The sequence below is a fragment of the Sesamum indicum genome, linkage group LG4 (genome assembly GCF_026168435.1).
Source record: "Sesamum indicum cultivar Baizhima isolate 11 linkage group LG4, ASM2616843v1, whole genome shotgun sequence".
Taxonomy (NCBI): domain Eukaryota; kingdom Viridiplantae; phylum Streptophyta; class Magnoliopsida; order Lamiales; family Pedaliaceae; genus Sesamum; species Sesamum indicum.
Genome location: NC_142660.1, coordinates 2,901,054 through 2,922,389, shown reverse-complemented (window position 1 = coordinate 2,922,389; position 21,336 = coordinate 2,901,054). Strand labels below are relative to the sequence as shown.

General features: G+C 40.4%; 1 protein-coding gene and 1 pseudogene across 1 annotated transcript; one reads left to right on the top strand and one right to left on the bottom strand.

Moving 5' to 3' along the window:
- The first annotated feature begins 13,380 nt into the window (after window positions 1–13,380).
- Window positions 13,381–13,968, top strand: LOC148788250 (uncharacterized). The gene has a single exon (XM_088879643.1). The coding sequence runs from the start codon at window positions 13,381–13,383 to the stop codon at window positions 13,966–13,968; it is 588 nt and encodes a 195-aa protein (XP_088735769.1).
- Window positions 13,969–14,438: 470 nt separating this feature from the next.
- LOC148788249 (uncharacterized) lies at window positions 14,439–17,507 on the bottom strand (annotated as a pseudogene).
- Between the last annotated feature and the right edge of the window lie 3,829 nt (window positions 17,508–21,336).

Below are 21,336 nucleotides of genomic sequence, written 5' to 3'. Positions count from 1 at the left end.
GAGAACCTGCTGGTTGAAGAATCCCAAGAAGAACCCGATCCCGAGCCACTTTTCAGGAAAAAATCCAGAGGTAAATAGATCGCCACCACCTCCAAAAGAAAACACAAGAATTTGCAGTCTAGCCCTTCACCTTCTGGCAAAAAGACCAAGGCAACCCGCCTTGGTAGAGGAAGAAAATTTAACAGTGGCAAGCGAGCTCACAGCCTGGTGGAAGGATGCGCATGTGGAACTGCTATCTCCCACCTACAAACGTGCTGAAATAGGAGGTGAGAGACCTATACTTGATTGGACTATTTCTAGCCAGAGCACCATGTTGAAGACCCATGTTGGCCAAGATTCATGGGAGTTATATAAGTCAACCATCCTACCTCGCGACCAGGCCTTATTTTCCCCTATGTCACATATCCGTGTTGAGCAAAATTTTGCTCATTCACTTTCTCAGGTAATGCTCTTCACAACAATCACAAACTGCCCTTTATCTATCTTATTAATATTCCTGTTACTTTATGGCTTTTGTTTTTTGCCATAATCTCTCCATGAGTGTACTTACTGGCGGCATGAGAAGATGGTCGCTGACCAACTACTTGAAGAAGAGAAATCTAAGCTTGCGACCCGCGAGGAAGAGAAGGCCGAGCACAAGGTGCAAAAAGCTGATCTTGAAGCGCAATTGCGAGAACTCAGGTCGAAGATTGCAGCTACTGCAGAATCGGCCAAGGCAGAAGGTTTCTCTGCAGGTCGAGTAGCTGGTCGAGAAGAGTACCTCACTTTAGAGGATTTTCAACATGAACTGGAAACTACTCGCGATCAAGGTCGCGATCATTATCTGGCGTCTGATGATCACAGGCAACTTCTGTCAAATATGCGATTGCAAGGTGCTCAAGATAGTCCTCTGCATTCAAGGTCGCAGTGGAGATCAAGTCAGCTGATTACTTGATGGAAGGCTTTGATCGCTGCACTTCTCAAATCAAGAAATTAAAAGGCTTTGTAGAAGGCCTCGACACCAACTGGATCGACTCCACCCTAGATGGTAACTTGGCTGCCTTCCCTAAAGAACCCCTATTGAAACATGACGATGAATTCCTGGTGGATGAGATCGAGAAGATGGATGAAGATAAAAAGTAGATGAATAGCTAAACTTTGTAATTTGATAATGCTTAGATAGATCGCATTCCATGCGTGTAATAGCAATGTTCTTTGCTTCTAGAACTCGAATCATTTTGTAGATCAAGATTTAGCTATCTATATGAAGTCCTTTTCATATCTGTGAGCTTTGAAGAATTTCCTTGAATAAACTGAATCAATAATACTATCTCGAACTTGATAAGATTCACATCCATTTCAGATTGCAAGGAACCTAGGTCGCATAGTGTTACCTCTCACAGATCGCGAGCTACCTCGGTCTTTCTCAGATGCTTGGATCACACTTAGTTATGTTCATATTTTTTAAGGTCGCGTGGTCGTTTGGTCTTTCTCAGACCCAATCTTCCCCTTCTCCAGATCGTTTTAGGCGTCTTTTTTTAGACACATGATCACCTTTCTCAGGTTGCAGTCTTTTTCAGACTAGAATTCACCTTTTTCAGGTTGGAGTCTTTCTCAGACTAGTAATCACCTTTTTCAGGTTGCAGTCTTTTTCAGACAATTTGGACCTTTTTCAGGTCGTAGTCTTTTTCAGACAATGGGTCGCATCTTTCTCAGATCGCGTACTATCGTGGTCTTTTTCAGACACATTCTGACCTTTTTCAGGTTGCATATCAGTATTGTCTTTTCCAGACGCTTGGTTCACCTTTTTCAGGTAGCGTATTACTGGTCTTTTTCAGACACTAGGTCGCACTTTTTCCAAGTCAGTAATATTTTGTTTGCAATATGAGTTATCCAAAAAGTGCTATTTATTTTCGTGCAAGCATTCTTACATAGATGCAATCATCTTCTCAAAATATTACAGTAATATACATAATTCCATAATCTTCAATACATGCAAGAATACTGCACCTGTAAAGGCTAACATCTACGGTAAAGAAACAAAATACATGCGTACATACATTTTCGTGCTGCCATTCTCGTCGTACCGCCTTTGTCTACCTCGATCTTCGACCTCCACCCCATTCGTTGTCCTTGATTGCATTCATCTCCTCTTCGTCGATATATTTTCGAGCTAAGTGCATCAATTGTGCCAAATCCCCAGGAGGATCTCTCGCTAACACCAACGTGAACGGTCCCTTTTTCAACCCATGTATCAATCTGTTCATTTTCATATCGATCCGCAAATCTTGCACCTCTAAGGCCTTGTTATTAAATCTCCCTATGAAATCTTTTAGGGATTCATCGCTTCTTTGCCGGATCATGAGCAGGTAGGTCGCCGATCTTTTCGATTTCCTTCTGCTAGCAAAGTGAAATGCGAACTTCTGCACCAGTCGCCCGTATGATCCGATGGTTCCACTCGATAAGCTGGTAAACCATTCTCGTGTCTTTCTTGTCAAAGTAGTCACAAACAACTTTACGTTAATAGAATCTATTTGCCTGTACAAGTTCATTACCAATCCGAAAGCAAAGAAATGCTCCTGTGCATCCTTCGACCTGTCATATTTGGGTAGGTCAGGTAGTCGAAAGTTTGGAACCACGGCTTGGCAAAAGGCGAGTTCCTATTCTGCTTCACCAGGCCGCCCCGCTTCTTCAGGTCGTCTATTTGTTGCTTTAGTTTTTCTATCATCCCCACGTTATCCCCTTTAGCTCTGGAGATCGCTGGTTCCCTCTTCCTGATGTTGTTAGATGCGGTGACTGATCTCTCTCTTGTTCTGCTGGTTTCCGATATTTGTTCTGTGTTCTTCCTCGTGCGACTAGTTCCTTCCATGTGGTCTCTGCGGTCGCTTTCCTATGCTCTTTAATCAACCTTCTTACTAATTCCCTAACAGCCAGTGAAATCGTTTTTCTTTCATGTTCTACCATAATATTCCTACTTGTTATCTCAATCATCTGTTGCTTCTCTTCATTCGTTAGTTGCAACCTTTTCTCTTGCTCGTGCCTTGATGATCCTAACATGGCGAATTCTTCCTTGCTGGATATCTGAGTTCTTCAACCACCTCAAAACCAAATCAAAGGAACTCCTCAAGATTCTCACAGACGGCATCAACTGATCCGGGTTGAAATCCTCACGACCTCCTTAGTCGGGCGAGCTGGTTCTCCAAGCGGTTCAAGGTCACTACCTCTCCCAAACTAGTGATCGGGCCCTGAGAAAAGAAGCAGATCGTTAGACTTACTAGGGTGGCCTCCAGCTAAAACTCTCTGATGCTTAAGTCAGTGTTTGGTTTCAAGGTGGTAAAAGTAGGTTGCTTGTGAGCTAAAGGGTCGAAGCGACCAAAAAAGTAGAGTGATGAAGATGGCATACCATAAATGCACTGACTGCGGAGTATTTATAGCGCAAGACCTGGAGTCTGGTTGGTCCAATGAGTGTCGTCCACGTGTTCTTGGTTGCCAAGGTCGGGTCGAAAATGCGCGGATCCTGCCAGTAAAATTGTAATTTTGTTCCATTTCAAGGGCAAAATAGTCTTTTTCTAATAAATTAGGGTTTTACCCCATCAGCGGTGTAAGAAACTTTGAGTAGAAATGAGATTTTCTTTTTATTAGTATAGATAAGGTTGAATAACCAAAATAGTATACTGATGAGTGCTGAATACATCAAAAATATTATCTGAGTAAAACTTGTAAAAGTAGTTAGTAGGTTCGAATTTACAGAGATTGGTTTTAAATTAATTCCTTCAAATAAAAATAAAAATAGAAGAGGGAGGTTTTTGTTTAAAGTTTAAATCTAGAAAACAAAATAAAGAAGAGAAATAAATATGAGAAGAAAGATTTCTAGTTAGAGAAAGGATCATGCTTGACTCAACTATTGATCATCGATGCAAATATAACAATCATTCATAATAGATAAATTGATTATGGTCATTGGTACGACCTAACGACTTCACCTTTCCTTACCTTTTCATTAGTCAATAAACGTTCGTTGACTAATTCTTTAATGAGTAAACAACCTTGGGAACGTTCTTAAAATTTAATTTACCAACAACATTAACAACTAGAAAGGCTCAATTCTAACCAATAAATTTCTATGCGGATTTATTTAAGCTAGATTGTGCATTCTCTAAAACATAATTGACCACTACGACATAATGAATTATGTTGTGTTACCACAAGTTATTGAACTAAACAAATAATTACGGATTTGCAAGTTCAATTGGCTAGGCAAATATTCTTGATAATGAATAACAACACCTATCATTCATAAATCAGATTATTTGTAATAAAAACACTGCGAACAATACAAATACCCACATGAATGAAAGTCAAAAACATAAATTAGATCGCACAATATATTGGAATTGTTGGATAATTAATTGGCCCATGACCAATAATAATAATGGTAGGCCTTTGTTCACTTGGATGGCAATGGTTTTGGCCTAAGCCCACGACCCACCAACCCACGACCCCACCCGACCTGGATTGGTTACTAATCCTCAATCTCTCATATCTCACATCTCATCTCTCTCTCTCTCTCTCTCTCTCTCTCTCTCTCTCTCTCTATTGCAGCCGATTAAAGCTCTTCTTCTCCACCTCTTCTTCTTCTTCTTCTCATTAATGGCTGCGGTTTTCCCATGGTCTTGGGACTTTGCCTTGGCCGCCTTCTTCCACTTCTACTTCCAAGAAGCCATCTATATAATGGCGGTCGATTCTTGGTTGTGGGTTATCGAAAAAGTGCTTCTCTCTTCTTCTCTTTTAAATCCGAGCATACTATTCGGTATTTTGTGAACCTAACAGTGAGGATCTGTGTGATCTAGAGATATAGCCTTTTGTGGCAAGGGCTTTGTGCCAAAACCATGTGCAACCGTGGGTAGTTTCTTAAGACTGCCGATCTAAGTGATCGTGAGTAAAGCCAATAAACGAATTTGGCTCTCTGAGCCTTCGTTTGACCGATTACTTTTGTCGCTTTTAATATTGTTGTAATTTTCGATTAAAAGCTTGTAATTCTTGTATTATTTCTGTATTAAAGGGCTCAATACCCTATTTGGTTTGTAATAGTAAATAGGGCTCCACCCAACAGGAATCAAACATTCACCATATCTTTAATGAGAAATAAAAGAACTAGCCTACATACTTATCAAAGAACACATAAAGAGAAAAGAGAGAATATTATAAGGAAAAAAAACACAGAGAATAAAAGATCAAAAGACCCCTTGAAATATTCTACATCACTTATTTATATTACTAAGTTGCCTATTACTACTAGGACTAATAAGATATATTCCTAATAAAACTATAAGTCCTATTTAATTAAAAGCATTCTCCTAAGAATTTCCTTAAGCAAGGAGATCTTCCACTGAACCACAAATCTCTCTAGAAGCCACAAATTCTCCAGAAAAATGCATCTTAGGTTCCCTTATTTTTGCCGATTTCCCATAGAGTTAGGCGTGTACATGCCTAACTGGATAAGCAAGGATGTCGTATTGTTAATTGCAGCTCCATTCTTTAGTTTTCATCCCACAAATTTCTTTTAAGCTAAATATGCAATATATCACTTGGTTAGGAGTGTTTTTGACTTCAAAAGATAGTTAATCACCATTGAAATTATATCAAAATACACTCCTATCATAGAGTTTATTTTGGTTAATAAAGGCCCGATATGCGTTAAGCTCGACTAAAATTATTGTTTTGTCTCAATAACTCATCTCACCAAAATTGGTGGGTTGAGTTATTTGGGCCATTGGAAGCAATTGTACAAGTAAGGCCCTGTTTACTTTGAAAATCATATTAAATGAATGATAGGTGTAGACAAATTAAATTTGTGTACAGTAAAATTGCGCCATGTGGAAAATAATATATTAAATATCAAATTTTTATTTTTATTTTTATTTTTAGAATTTAATCAAATTTAATTCCTAAAGTAAATAATTAATTAATATTAATATTTATTTTTTGGCCAATCAAATGACGCCAAGTGTCAAATTTTATATTCATGGCAAATAAATCATATCTTCCAATCAAGCAAGTGCAAGTCAATTTGAAAACAAAATCGTATCTTGCAAATATGGAAGCAAATGTCAAATAAATCATGAAGGGTCAATCAAATTACGGTACCTCATCAAGTGAATATGGAAAAGTCATCCACCCTACCAATACAAATAGGGATTTTTTCAACAATTCAAGGGACACAAAATTGAAGAGACAATTGAAGAAAGAAACAAGGGAGCATTTAAGAAGTCCCAAATCCTCTCAAGCAAAAGTCAAGAAATATCCACGACGTTCAAAGGAAAGTCAAGGGCTTCATTGCGAAAATCACTCAAAGTCAACATTTGATTTGTGAAGGAGTCAAAAGACCCACAAGTTAACATTGTCGAGATACAAATCTAGCTTGGTGGAAGATCCAAGCATCAAATCTACCAATAAATATTCAAATCCAAATCAAATATTCCAAATTTATAGCGTTCAATTTAGGAATAAGTGAAAAGATCCCTAAATTAACGTTATTGAATATTCGAGTCGACATTGAAGGAGATCAAACCGTCAAGTTATACCTTTGAAGTTGCCAAAATTGAATATCATATTTTGAAGTGAAGAATTAGAGGTTCCAAGTAGAGATTTTGTACACACAAAAATATAATTAAATCCAATATTAGTTGTACTACTTTTCTTGTTTCAATAAAATTTGAAAACACGAAATTTGGTTTTCAAATATCTGGCACGCCCGATGGGACCGTCTCTACCTCTCATCTCTTCACCAAAGCTCTGTAAGTATCACAATAGTTGTAAAAAAAATTCCGGCACTCAAAGTCGTTGCTTCAAGTTCAAATGAAACCATTGGAGTAGTCACGAGAAGTACGTCCAAGAAAGGGTACCCTGAGGTGACTTTGTACGAAACTGTTGAGAAAGATCTACTCCATCTTGGAGGGATCAATGAAGATGATGGGTATTTGAAGGATGATTCTCCTTCGTCCACTCCTCGCTTAACATCAAGTGTAGCTCCTATCATGGTGACAAACACCACAACCCTAGAGGAACAAATTGCAAATCTGACGAGAGCCATTGAAAGTCTTGTCAAGCATGTTCAAGAGCAAAACTCTCAAATCAACAAGTTAATAAACAAGATCAACAGCACTAATGCTAGTCGCATGGCCGGAAAACAAGTAGAGGTGCATGACGAAGTTGAGACGTCTCTAAAGCAATAATCCAATGAAAGAGAGAAGTCATTAATGAAAGAGCTGCAAGTCTCCTCAGGAGGGTTGGTTCCTTGTTCATCAGTTGAAGGGATTCATCAAGGAGATCATTTAAAACAAACTTGATGGAAGCTCTAAGTTGTCGATGGCATATGCGGAGCCATACATTGAAAGGATCAATAACCTAAAAATTCCAGTCGGTTATCAACCTCCGAAGTTTCACCAGTTTGACGGCAAGAGCAACCCAATACAACACGTGGCTCATTTTATTGTACGTGCAAGAATGCACGGACCTATGGGGATCACTGTGAAATAATTTGTTTAATCCTTAAAGAGAAATGCATTCAATTTGTAAACTGACTTGGAGGCAAACTCGCTTGATAGTTGGGAGCAGTTAGAACAAGAGTTTCTCAATCGCTTTTGTAGTACCTGAAGGATAATTAGCATGATTGAACTTACAAATTCACACTAGTGGAAAGAAGAACCTATCATTGATTATATCAACTGGTGGAGAAATCCGAGTCTCAATTGCACAGATCGACAATGCGAGACTTCAGAAATTGAGATGTGCATACAAGGAATGCATTGGAGTCTCCGTTACATTTTGCAAGGGATTTGACCTTGGATATTTGAAGAACTGGCTACTCGAGCTCATGACATGGAGTTAAGCATGGCAACAAGCGGAGCAGAAACTATCCAAAAACCCTGCAAGTTCAAAGAAAAAATAAGAAGCCAACAGATGGGGCAAATCTTCCTCCAAACCTCCAGTCAAAGAATCCATGGCAGTAAATACAACCCCTTTCAAGTTGCAAAGGAAGTTAAATGACATAAGTAGCGAGAAGACGGACGCACCTCAAGAAAGAAGGCCAAGAAAATTGACTTTAAAAGAGATGCAAACCAAGCAGTATCCTTTCCTACTTTGACATCTCCGGGATCTTCGACGACATGCTCACCTCAAATCTCATTGAGTTGCTTGAAATGAAACGACTTGAAGAGGCAGGAAGAACTGATGATCCAAAATACTGTAAGTACCACCGATTGGTGGGGCATCCAATCCACAACTACTTCATATTCAAAGACAAAGTTATGCAGCTAGCCTCCAAGGAAAGATATCACTGGAAGAGGATAATGCGGCCCCAAATTTGATAAACTACCACATTTGGATCGTTTGATGTCGTGATGTAGAATATGGTTGAACTTGAAGATAAAGTTTCATGCAACATGATACAAGATGAAGAAACTCTTTTTGGAGAAGATTATATCGCCAACATGAAGATCTCTAACAAAGAGTGCATGTCAACATTGACCTTTACTGAAGAAGATCTACTAGCGGCTCCAAGCCACACAACAGGCTATTGTTCGTAACTTGTTACACACGCGAGCAAAAGGTCAGCCACGTATTAATTGATGGAGGTTCTATAGTCAATATTCTGCCATTACACACAATGAAGGAGTTGGAGGTTTCCATGGACAAACTAACAAATAATTATCTAATGATCCAATGCTTTAACCAAGGGGTCAAAGGGCTCTCAGTATCATAAGGATAAACTTGTTGATGGAGGATATGTCGTCAACCGCATTGTTCCATGTCATCGATGCCAAGACATCATACAACATGCTCCTCCGCCGACCTTGGCTACATGAGAATGGCGCAGTTCCTTTCTACTTGGCACTAATGCTTCAAGTATTCATGAGACGGTGTTATGAAGAAAGTGCTTGTTGATGATAAACCCTTCACCGAAGCTGAGTCTCATTTCGTTGATGCTAAATACTATCTCGGGAGTACAAAAGCTAAGCAAGACTCATTCGCTGGGAAATCCGAACAACATAATGATCAAGAGGAGGGAAAAGCAACCTCTTCAGGAGGGGGCGGTGAAATGGTTCAACGGAAAAATCCTCCCTTGTAGGATTTGATTCATTAAAAGAGTTTGTACTTCCACTAACAAATATTGACACAAGGAAGCCTCGACCTCTGAAGGGGTTCATGCGACCAACTCAATGGCCAGAAAAGGAGGATAAAGAACCTTTAAAGTTACAAACTGCAAGAGGCTTTGGCCCAAAAGCTAGGGACAACCCACAAGAAAGAGATGCTTTAGGAAAACTCTCTCGTTGATGGTGGACAAATACATGGGCTTAACGTAACCCAAAAGATGTTAAGAGAGAAGGGACATAGTGTTCAAAGCTCTTGGTTAGGCCTTGGGTTCACTCCATATAATCCCATCCACATAGCCATCAAAAGAGCTAGCACCAACTATATTATTGAGGGAGAATACTTGTCAACAAATGACGATAAGGGAAAGAAAGTAGAACGCATATCTATTCTCGATAGGTTTGGACCCTATAGATTCATACATAAAAAGGCCAAGAATCAAGGATTGGACATCTCTGCGAAATCCTAATTCTGGAAGAAAACACAAGAGTCAAAAGCTCTGAGCCATCAAAAGAGCCAACACCAACTACATTGCCGAGGAAGAATACTTGTCAACAAATGACAATAAGAGAAAGAAAATAGAACGCATATCTGTTCTCGATAGGTTTGGACCCCATAGAATATTCATACACAAGAAGGTCAAGAATCAAGGATTGGACATCTTTGTGAAATCCAAATACTGGAAGAAAACACAAGTGTCACAAACTTATCAAGTACTTCAAAGCTTGATCCCATCTCGTATGAAGCGATGCACCAATCTAATCATATAATATGGCAAAGTTTTGAAAGTTAAACTGCATATTATCGTCTTCACAAAAGCTCAAGAAGGTGAAGATGATGACAAAGAAAGTGTAGCATCATCTTACCATATCAGTTGCGGTGACGAAGTGATTAGATATGAAGTTGCAACAACGTGTCACATAACCTTGAGCGAAGAAGATTCTGTTGAAGAAGAGGATATAGAAATTACCCCTCTCGAGCTCGAGGAAGGTGCTAAGACCACTATTAACGAACTGAAAGAGATCAACTTGGGTGATGTTGAAAATCCTCGGCTATCCACATTGGTAATTCATTGAGTGACGGCGAGGAGGAAGCATATGTTAATCTACTACATGAATTTAAGGACGTGTTTGCATGCTCATATAAGGAAAGGTCAGGCCTAGACCCAAAAGTGGTAGTTCACCAATTATCAATAACAAAAGGAGTTCGCGCTATCAAGCAAGCTCAGCGTAGATTCCGACTCGAGTTGGTCCTTTCGATCGAAGTCAAATTCAATAAACTCATCAAGGTTGGACTCATTCAAGAAGTCAAATACCCAACATGGATATCAAGCATTGTCCCCGTGAGAAAAAAGAATGGACAAATTGTGTATGAATCAATTTTAGGGACTTGAACAGCGCATGCCCTAAGGATGATTTTCCTTTACCCATCATAGAACTCTTGATTGATGCAATAACGGGGCATGAAGCCTTGTCTTTCATGAACCCATCCAGGTATAACCAAATACGTACGGTACCAAGAGACAAGGAACTAACGACATTGCATAGATTAAAAGGGATATACTACTACAAGGTAATGCCGTTTCGCTTGAAGAATGTTGGTACAACATACCAAAGGCCTATGCAAACGATATTTTATGATATGCTTCACAAAAATATTGAGTGCTACATTGATTGAAATCCAAAAGGAGACAAGATCATCTCCAAGATTTGAGGCAGATATTCAAACAACTAAGAGATATCAACTCAAGATGAATCCATTGAAATGTGTGTCACATTGGGAAAGTTCTTTGGGTTTATTGTTCGCCAAGAGGAATAGAGATAGAACAAGCCAAAATTGATGGAATTTTAAAGATGAGTAAACCTCAAAATATCCACGAACATAAGAGTTTGTAAGGAAAATTGGCACGTCTCTGAAGGTTCATTTCAAATTTGGCTGGATAGTGTCGACCCTTTAGCCGCATCATGAAGAAGGGTGTCTCGTCTGAACGAGATGAAGCTTGTCACAATGCTTTTAGAAGCATAAAGTCCTACTTGACGAAACCTCTCATGCTGGTTGCACTCATGCCTGGATGCCCATTAATTCTCTATATAGCTGCTCAAGAATGTTCAGTTGGAGCTCTATTGGCGCAAGAAAATGATGAGGGAAAGGAAAATGCGTTGTACTACTTGAGTAGGATGATGACAGCTAACGAACTGAAATATCACCAATTGAAAATATATGTTTTGCGCTCATCTTTGCAATCCCAAAACTAAAGCACTACTTCAAGCACATATTGTATGGCTTGTTTAGAAATCAAATCCACTAAAGAATGTCATGTCAAAGTCGGTCCTATCTGATAGACTTGCGAGGTGGTATCTTCAGTTGTAGTAATTCAAAATTGTGTATGTTCTTTAGAAGGCCATGAACGGACAAGCATTAGCAGATTTCTTGGTCGATCATCCTATCCCTGCCGAGTGGGAGTTGTCTAATGATCTCCTTGATGAAAACGTCCTTGTTATTGAAGTCACCCCTCCTTGGAAGATGTACTTTGATGGAGCTTCACATAAAGAAAGAGCCGGTGCTGGAGTCATATTCATCACATCCGATGGTGAAGTATTGCCATATTCCTTAACCCTAACTCAGAATTGCTCAAATAATGTTGTTGAATATCAAGCCCTTATCATTGGTCTTGAGATGGCAATTGACATAAAGCAATTGCATCTTAAAATGTTTGGAGACTCTTATTTCATGATCAATCAGCTCCTTGGACTATATGAGGTCAAGAAACCCGAGCCATTTCCATATTTAAATTATGCTCAAAGACTTATCGGATGGCTTGGAGATCTGGAAATCGAGCACGTTCTAAGAAAAGATAACAAACAAACTGATGAACTCACCAAACTTTCCTCTACACTCACGATACTTGAAGATAATGCTCGTGTCCCGATATGCAAGGGTTGGGTAGTACAACCAATCTTTGATGATGACGACTATGAAGAGGAAGAAGAACTTAATGCTATTGAAGTATTCGATATAGAAAAAGGAATATTGGCGTCAACCACTTATAGACTACCTAAAGTATGAGAAAGTGCCTAATGATCCACATTGAAAAGTTGATGTAACCCGCTTCAATCATAAAACACTTTATAGACGTTCATTTGATAGGGTCTTCTAACATTGCCTAAGTGAAGAAGAAGCAATCCAAGTCATGGAAGAAACTCATTCAGGGGTTTGCCGCGCTCATCAGTCAAACCTGAAGTTGCATTTTCGTATAAACGGGATGGGCTACTATGGGCCTACCATGGTCTCACGAGGCGCTTTTTGGAATGCGGGGAAAGGGGCCGTGTGGCTAGCAATCCACCGACTACTTCCGCCAATAGCAACACACAACCAAACTCCCGCCCGGCACTAATACAACGTGCTGACAGGAATAGCAATATCGATAGCAACAGTAGTAACAATAGTAAGCAATAGGAAAGCAGTAAATTGAGCACGTGCTTCAGAAAGTAGGTTTTATTGCATTGAAGATTGCATATATATTGGACAACGATGCTAGAGCATGGGGATCGCCTTGAGGGGGACACTAGCACACACACTACACCAAGTTTCGAGAACTCATTCCCCCCTATAATAGGCTTAAATTTTTTTTTCCTATTTAAAGCAATAGACACTAAAAAAGTTGAACAATACACCTGAGGAGGCTTAACGTTCCCTGAGCAAAACAAAACAAAACAAAACAAAATAAAATAAAAGACCAACGCCTAAAACTCTACGATTGCGAAAGTCCAACGTCTGTCCGTGTAGAGCGGTTGCGTGGCCGAAATGTGCGTCAAGGGTGCCGAGTGCGCGGGGGGGGGGGGGGGGGGGGCGGCCTTTGACTCATGGTCAAGGACTGCATGAATTACCCATAAAGATGTCAAGCTTTTCAATTCCATGCCAATTTTATTCACCAGCCATCGGAACTATTACACCCAACAGTTGTGCCATGGCCATTTGATGCTTAGCTTGGACGTGATTGGACCATTGACGAAGTCTTTTGCTAGACATTTATCTATCTTGGCTGCAACCGACTACTTTTCCAAGTGGACTGAAGCAAAACCCCTCAAGGAGGCAAAGTAAGAAAATGTCGCTAACTTCATTTGCATCAACATCATCTATCACTATGGAATCCCCCGCTACATCATCACTGATAATTGGAAACCTTTCTACAATAGCCTGATAGACAAACACACTCAAATGTTCAACTTCAAACAAAGAAAATCCTTGATGTATAACGCGGATGCAAATGGGCTAGTTGATGCATTCAACACGACTCTGTGCTACTTACTAAAAAAGGTAGTCGCCAAATCAAAGAGAGATTGGCATGAACAAATAGGAGAAGCTCTATGGGCCTACAGAACTACTTATCGTACACGTACTCAAGCAACTCCTTGTGTATTGGTGTATGGTGTAGAAGTTGTCATCCCTCGCGAGCAACAGATCCCATCATTGAGAATAGCCATTCAAGAAGGACAAACTCAAGAAGAAAATGGGTGCTTGCGCCCTGAGGAATTGGAAGCTCTGGATGAGAAAAGGTTAGAAGCACAACAAAGACTCAAGTGTTATCAAGTTCGTCTCTCAAGAGCTTTTAATAAGAAAGTGCAATCTCGTTCCTTTCAAGTTGGCGATTTGGTGCTTGTTGTGAGAAGACGCATCATTACCACTCATCGTATTGGAAAAAAGTTCACATCGAAGTGGGATGGCCCCTATGTTGTCAAAGAAATCTGTGTAAATGGCACCTACAAACTGGTTGCTGAAGATGGCTTAAGAATTGGCCCAATTAATGGGAAATTCTTAAAAAGATATTATGTATAAGAAAAGCAAGAAAAAGAAATGGCTCCATGACGTACAAGCCTAAACTACAGGTCACCCCTAGCCTATATGAGTATAAACTGTGTACAACATCCCTTTTATAAAAGAAAATTCAAGTTTCTTTGAACTACGTTATGACTGATCTCTTCATGGGGTACATAGGCTACTTAGATATTTTCTAAGTTTAGTCACAAGTTTGTAAAGAATTATATTTTCCATATCAGATAATTAATTCATTGCGAGTTAGTAAATTTGGAGTTATTTGATTACACATTCATAGATGGTTTGTTGCAGATCCACTCTACTTCATGGGCTTTGAAAAAAAAAAACATACATAAAGATTGCAAAATAGAAGAAAGAAAGAAAAACAAACTTCTATTATGTAATCTCAAAAAGGAAACATCGAGGTTTATGACTTAGAACAAAAAAGGAAAAAAATGAAATGCAACAAAAAAGAAAGTCCCAAACAAATCTCAAGCGAAAGGACTCAAGTTCTCCAACTCTTCTTTGAGGACTTCCAAGTTTGCTGTTGAAGACTCCAAATTCTCGATTGCCTCGTCATTAAGTAGTGTGGCATTCTCAAGTGCTGCAATTTCTGCCTCAATTTCATGAACTTCGGCTTGAGCGTTATGAAGAAATTTCTTTTTCCCCTTCAACGTGACACACAAGTTCCTCCTTTGTTCTTTCAAATCCATGAGCTTCTTCTTAATGCACTTCGACTTATCTCCTTCAATTTTGGAAACCTCTTCACTATCTTTAACTTGGGCATCTCCTTCAACTGTCGCTCGAGAAGACCCTTGGACAACTTTAGAAGAAGATGATCTCGCTTCATCATAAGCAACAGCTTTGACAAATAACGCATTCAACAATTCCTCCACTTTCGAAGTATTAAAATGCTAAAAACTCTTCATGGATTCAAGAATGAATCGAACATCGTCTTTGATAGAAGAAATGAAGTCAACCGGAGTGTTTGATATTTTCACTATGAGATCACTCCACATCTTTTGAAAAAACTCCTTTCGATGATTAAGAACAAATTTTTTTCCTTCAAGAACCGACGCCACAACATGACGAGGAGGTTTTGCCTTAAAACCTATTCCAATTGGAAGAGTGGTAACCAACAAATTAGGTCCCAACAATTGATTATTGGCTATCTTGCAAAGTCTCATCATCTTCAATAGCAAGAACTTCATTTTCTAACTACGATAATGTATCAACTTAAGTTAAGATGAGAAAATGGTCTTATAAAAGAGAAAAGTTACTGAAAAGAAGAAAGAAAAAAAAAATGGCCTCTCTCGTAAAATTCAACATTGATGGCGCATAAGATATTGGAATCCCTCTTTGGTCTCTTCCAATGATGGTCAAGGTTACTACTCTCATTCTCCTCTAATGGACAAGAAACACTCTTCTTCTTACCTGCTTAAAAGTTTCGACAACTTGAGGATTACATTTTGGAGGAACAAAAGCAACACGCTCATGAGGAAAATCTTGAACAAATATTTTACCGCGTTCTTTGTATTTGGGAGGTGCTTTGATTGGGGCCCAGACCAAGCAACATTGTTGTGTTTTCTTCAAAGAAAACAACATCAGTCTCAGCCCACCATCCTTTGTACACCTCGAAAGAGAATTTCTTTGCATTTGGGGGCATGGAAGGAAACCTTACCCTTTCCATGGTCTTAAAAGAAATGCATAAACACCAATAACGAATTCCATAGCCCAAAGACGCCTTGCAAATGCCTTGTGAAAGAATCCCGTGCAGACCAAATTGATGAGGGCTGTTAGGCTCAACAACAAAATGATTGTCTTGCCGTAAGGGGAGGTAATTTGAATGGATGGCCATGAAATAAGTCTCTTCAAATTCTTTGGCACGCCCATCATCTACAATGAAAAGTCCTTGTCCTTTGCAATCATATTGCAAGTCTAAGAGATATAATCACCTTGGTGAATCCGCTTTCTTGCCTATTGCAGATTGTAGTATTTTGCATCCCCTTCACATGAGAAAAATACCATTTCGGGCCCATGTACACCTTGCAAAATTTGGTAGTGAGTCTTGAAATAGTGTGCTATCTAACTATAAAAAGTGAATCGGAAAGGGAGAATGCACACAAATTAGTTTTGAAGAGTCAGAAATCTTGTTAAAACCTTTGTAAATGCTTGCCAAGATGGGAACAATAAGACCAACTCTTCTGCCAGCTGCTATGATACTCGCCACTTTGGAAGTACTTGGACATATTGAACCAACATCGTCAGTGGGAAGAACAAAGGTGCAGAGCCAACATGCTAAGTCCGCTGCCAAAGATGTTTCTTCTTTTAAGCTTCCTTCAATTCCAAGCTTAGAGAACAACGTTCATCTGCAGTGGACCACTTTCCATGTATTCCAAAAGTTTCGAAAGGATTATGAGTCGATTTGGGACGAACCACCTTTTTTTCTCTACGTGGGAGAGACTCATAGTACTTTGTGGCTCTTTTAAACCAAAACTTGATCCACTTGTCAGTAGGGAGTTGAGAAAATTGATAGTTGCCACCACTTTCCTGAAGCAGATGATAAGCGTGGAGCAAGAACTTGCAAGAGCAAAACACTACTTTACGAAATGGGTGGAAGCAGAGCCACTCGCTCGCATCACATGAGGGGAAGTAATGAAGTTTATATAGATGAATATTATTTGCATCTTCAAGCTTCCCCGAAAATAATCTCGGACAATGATTGGCAATTTCAGGGACAAAAAGTACAAGAATGGTGCAAGAACTTACGCATCAAACAATGATTTACATCCGTGGCCCATCCCCAGTTTAATGGGCAGGTGGAGGTCACCAATCGTATATTAGAACAAGGAATTAAGAGAAGGCTGGAACGAGTTGGAGGAAATTGGATGGAAAAATAACTAGTGTTTTATGGGCTCATAAAACAACTTCTAGAGGATCTACAGGGAAAAATCCCTTTACCTTGGTCTAGGGGACTAAGGTCCGCATACAATGGTACAAAAAGCTTTGATTAGTGCTCACAACAGAAGAGTAAAAACTCAAAGTTTTCAAGTCAGAAGATCTGGTGTTGTGAAGGGTAGACTAGATCCCAATTGGGAAGGACCCTACAAGGTCATAGGGATAATAGATCGATGAGTTTATGAGCTAGAAGATGGCGAAGGGCATTCCTTCCCCCGTTCATGGAACATACGCAATCTTAAAAAATTCTATGTGTGGCAAAGGACATCCCTTCCCCAAATAAGTTCTCCCAAAGGATGGACATCCCCTCCAGCAAATAAGTTCTCCCGAAGGACATCCTCCTCAACAAATAAGTCATCCCAAAGGACACCCACCTCAGCAAATAAGTCCTCCAGAAGGATATCCCCCTCAACAAACAAGTCCTCCCAAAGAACGTCCTCTCTCAGGCATCAAGATGTCTTGGCCCTAAGAGCATTTCTCACAAAGGTATGGCATGCTTCCACACTTCACATAAAACTCCAGGGCGATGTACAAATTAAAATAGGATTAAGCCCTGCGAGAAATGCACAGGCATCCATCATCAAGGGGACCTTAAGCCCCATTTAAAGCCCCCGAAGGCCCTTCTTTCTATTTACATGTATATTCACTTCAATAAGATAACATGTAAACTGACCATATTTCTAAGAAAAAAAATGACAATGATGCTGTAGAACTGACAACACTCAACAGGACACCCTTGCATCTAAAGACCCGATATACAGAAAGGGTCCCTCCAATAAAAAATACCCCATCAATCAGAAGCAAGAAGACAAAAAGATAATATAGCACGAATTAGATAATGAATCTCAAAAGTGAAATGAAGGAGAAAGCATGAAGCATCGCATTATGAGCCCAACCTAAAACTTGACTAGGGAAGGGCAAAGAAAAACCGATTCAACATTCACAAAAAGAGAAAAAAAAGAAAATATCGTTTCATCCACACCCATGATGGGGGAAGGAGCATAGCAAGTAAAAGTTGTTTTCAGAATTCGGGGGGGGGGGGGCAATGGGCAATACACTTTTCATTCTTTTTCCCCACAACCGAGATCTTCCTCTTTCTCTTCGGCCTGATCTTCAAGGGTGGGGGCATCTTTTGAGTCATCCTTGGGGGCATCGTGGGGTTTTCCCTCAACAGTAGAAGAGGCGTCCTCCTCTTTCAATTTTGAGGCTCGTTTACTCAAAGCGTCCCCCGCTACAGGAGTTAGTGCGACTTCAAGGGCGGGACCTCTTAACTCAGCCTCAACCTTCCCCAATATATGGTTTAATTCTTCCTTTTTGAGGATCCCTCGAGTTAGTATAAAACAAGGCAAAGTTACGAATAATTGAAGAAGAATAAGAGAAGAAGACTACTTGATTCGATGGGGAGGTTTTTGGTCACGAGAACCGAAGGGTTGGCAAAGGGATCTGGAGCACTGTCTACTGCGGCTTTGAGATTGAGAAATGAAGGCTCTTCTCATGTCGAGAGATACCCCTGAGCCATGAACTGCTCCTTGTATGAAACCATATTTCAGGAAAGGTCCAGCTATCTTCACCAAGTAATGCTGGAAGTCCACTGACTCTTATACTCCAGGAAACAGCTGAGCCAGTAAGCCTCCAAGTACCTGTGGCCCTCATCAGTGTTTGGAAATTCAAGCCTGGCCTGGTCAGCTGCCTTCATAACTGCCTTCGCTTGGCCAGCAACCTCCTTCTGCAGTTTCTTCAAGTCCTTCTCTGCTTGCTGGTAACTAACCACAACCTCCTTCTTTGCCTCCTTGAATTTGCCGATTTTAGTACCCCGGGTGCTCCATATTTTCCTTCAATTTTCGCCTCCAGGCATCCCTTTAACAATCAGGAGGGTTCCCCTGGAGATGTGAGAAGAACTCCTCGCACAGAGAGGTCGTATGAAACACGAGAAGAAAATCAGGAAAAACTTAGAGAAGCAAAAAAGGAAAAAATGAGATGAAAGGACTAAGAGGACATACCTTGACTAAGTACGTGGCTATCATTCTCTCGAGTTCCTCTTAAATCACGATCAGAAGACGTCCATACCCTGAAGTAAGCATCCCCCTCATAAGCTTAGCCACCAAGAGGGAGTTTTTCTCCTTCTCCTGTTCTAGAGATTGGTGCGTGCACAAGCTGTCGGAGGAGGCATGGAAAGATTTGAGGACGATACCTCCCTTATCTCGAAGAGGATGAGGGGAAGGAGGTGTGGCAGAAGGTCGTGCAAAGTTGGTCAGAGGAGTGCCCAAAGGACTCATTTTAACTTTTTTAGAGGAGGCCCCTAGCATTGACGAAGTAGGCATTTTTCCTTTAGAGTCACTAGAGGTCGGGTCCACTTAGAAGATCTGGATGGAAGGGTCCCCGCTGCTCCCAAGATATTGTTGCACATCAATTTCCTAAACATAATATCCTGCACCAAAGAAAAAAGTAAAATATAGTTATAATCATGCATTAAAATATCAAGAAGTAACAAGAATATAGAATACCTAGGGGCTCCCCCAAGGGGCTCCACCCGAGGACTCGGGCTAAAGTGACCCAAGAGCCGACCGTTGATCAAGGCTCGACAATTATAGTGTTTCTCATTCAACTCCTCCAACAAGGAGGAGAGGGCAACCTTCATTTCACGAACATTTGCAATAGGAAGAGGGTTGTGTATCCAACGGTTCGAGAAAATCCATGAACTAAAAAGCAATACATAAAAAAAAAATAACTATTCTTCCAATGCTTTGAGGGATTGGGGCAAGCAAGAAGGATACCCCTCGATGAGGGGAAAAATGAAAAATACCCGTTTCAGTATGTTTTAATGGAAACATTGGGCGAAAGCTTTTGAAGTTACAGGGGCACCATGGAAGCGAAAAATCACAGCTAAAACCCGAAAGGAGTTGGGGGCTAATTGATTTAAAGGCACTTAGAATAATTTATGGTTGGCTTTGGTTGGACTAAAAAAATGAAGTATCCAGGCTCCATTTAGAAAAAATACCAATGAGGGGGAAAATGACATTATATATAAAATATTGAAACATAAATAGAACATATTTAAATAAATAATAATCCTATTTTATTTGGGGGTTAAAATGATAATTAAGAAATAGGATTTTCGGAATAAGAAATAAACTAAACAAAAATACCATGGATGAATCCATGCGGCTTTTTCTTAAATCCAAGCAATCTTTTCTCATTTTGATGGTCGATGATCATAAAGGGCCTCTTTATCATTCTGTATAAATGTACTATTCTATTTCTACAGATATGGAAGAGGGGCGAATTCAATCCTTGTTATGGAAAAAGCAAGCAATGTTGGTGTAAAAAGGAGGCATGGGAAAGCGTAGACTTGACTTCAACTGTGCAGAAAAGAAACTTAAGCAGTTTTTTTTTTTGGGGGGGGGGGGGGAGAGGGAGAGAATGGGGCGACTAGTAGGGGAAGGGGCATAAATAGTGAATGATGGAGGGATGTGAAATTCCTTTGCTAACTGGCGGATGGCGGCAAGTTTAAGATAAGAGCGGGCCCCACTGCCGGCGATTGGGACATCTCCCTCTCCTCCTCTCAAGGAAGGGCCCTCTTCCTCATTACCCCCCACCTCCTCCTCCTCCTCCTCAGAAGCCTCATCCAATAAACAACGAGCGGCACCTGCTACCTATCGCAGGCTCCACCTCTAGCCACTTGAGGGTTCAGATGAGCTAGGGCCCATCCTCCTTGAAGTTGCCTTTGAGGGATCATTGCCTGGAAGAGTTTCACTCACGAACCTAACAGACTCATAAGATAATGCCATGAAAAGCTCAAATAAATGAAGAAGAAAAGGCTGCGGAAGAAAGAGTTACAAGAGAAGGAGGGAACACTTACAGGCTTGGAGGAACATCCTTTTTCTTCAAGAAACCACTAGGTAGAAGGAAGGGGTAGAGAGGGGCAGTTATGCCTTGAATCAAGGGAAGTGGGGGAAGTTAAACACACGTTTGCCCTGTAATCACCTCCTATTGGGCAGTTACCCAAGTGGACATGTGCATGGAAGGGGGCGGTTATCAAACGCACCCTCAAGGTAGCAATCATGATGGCTAGGTTTAGCCATAGCCATCATATCGAGACTGACAAGGTGTAGGGTGCAAGGCTCGATGCTCCAAAAGGAGGCGGGAAAAGAATGGAAGCAACGGATACTCGAGGAAATGATCCTCTTAAACCAGTAACGGGAGAGCTCCCTCATATACGAAAGATCTCCTTGTTACTCCTACTCTAAGAAAGAGTCAATGGACACCCTCCTCTTTAGAGTGAGGGGAACTGAATGATGCATATGGCCTAAAGAGGCCCAACCCAGGAAGAGCAATAAGGCTTAGGACCACCTAAGGTATGCCTTAACGACCCAGGAGGTCCGAAAGCCCGAGACAAAAGACGAAAGCCCAAGGTGCCCCTGAACTTGACTC

Bases quoted from the DNA above. Each gene is read 5' to 3' on its own strand.
- LOC148788250 (XM_088879643.1), top strand. From the start codon at position 13,381: ATGTATAACGCGGATGCAAATGGGCTAGTTGATGCATTCAACACGACT.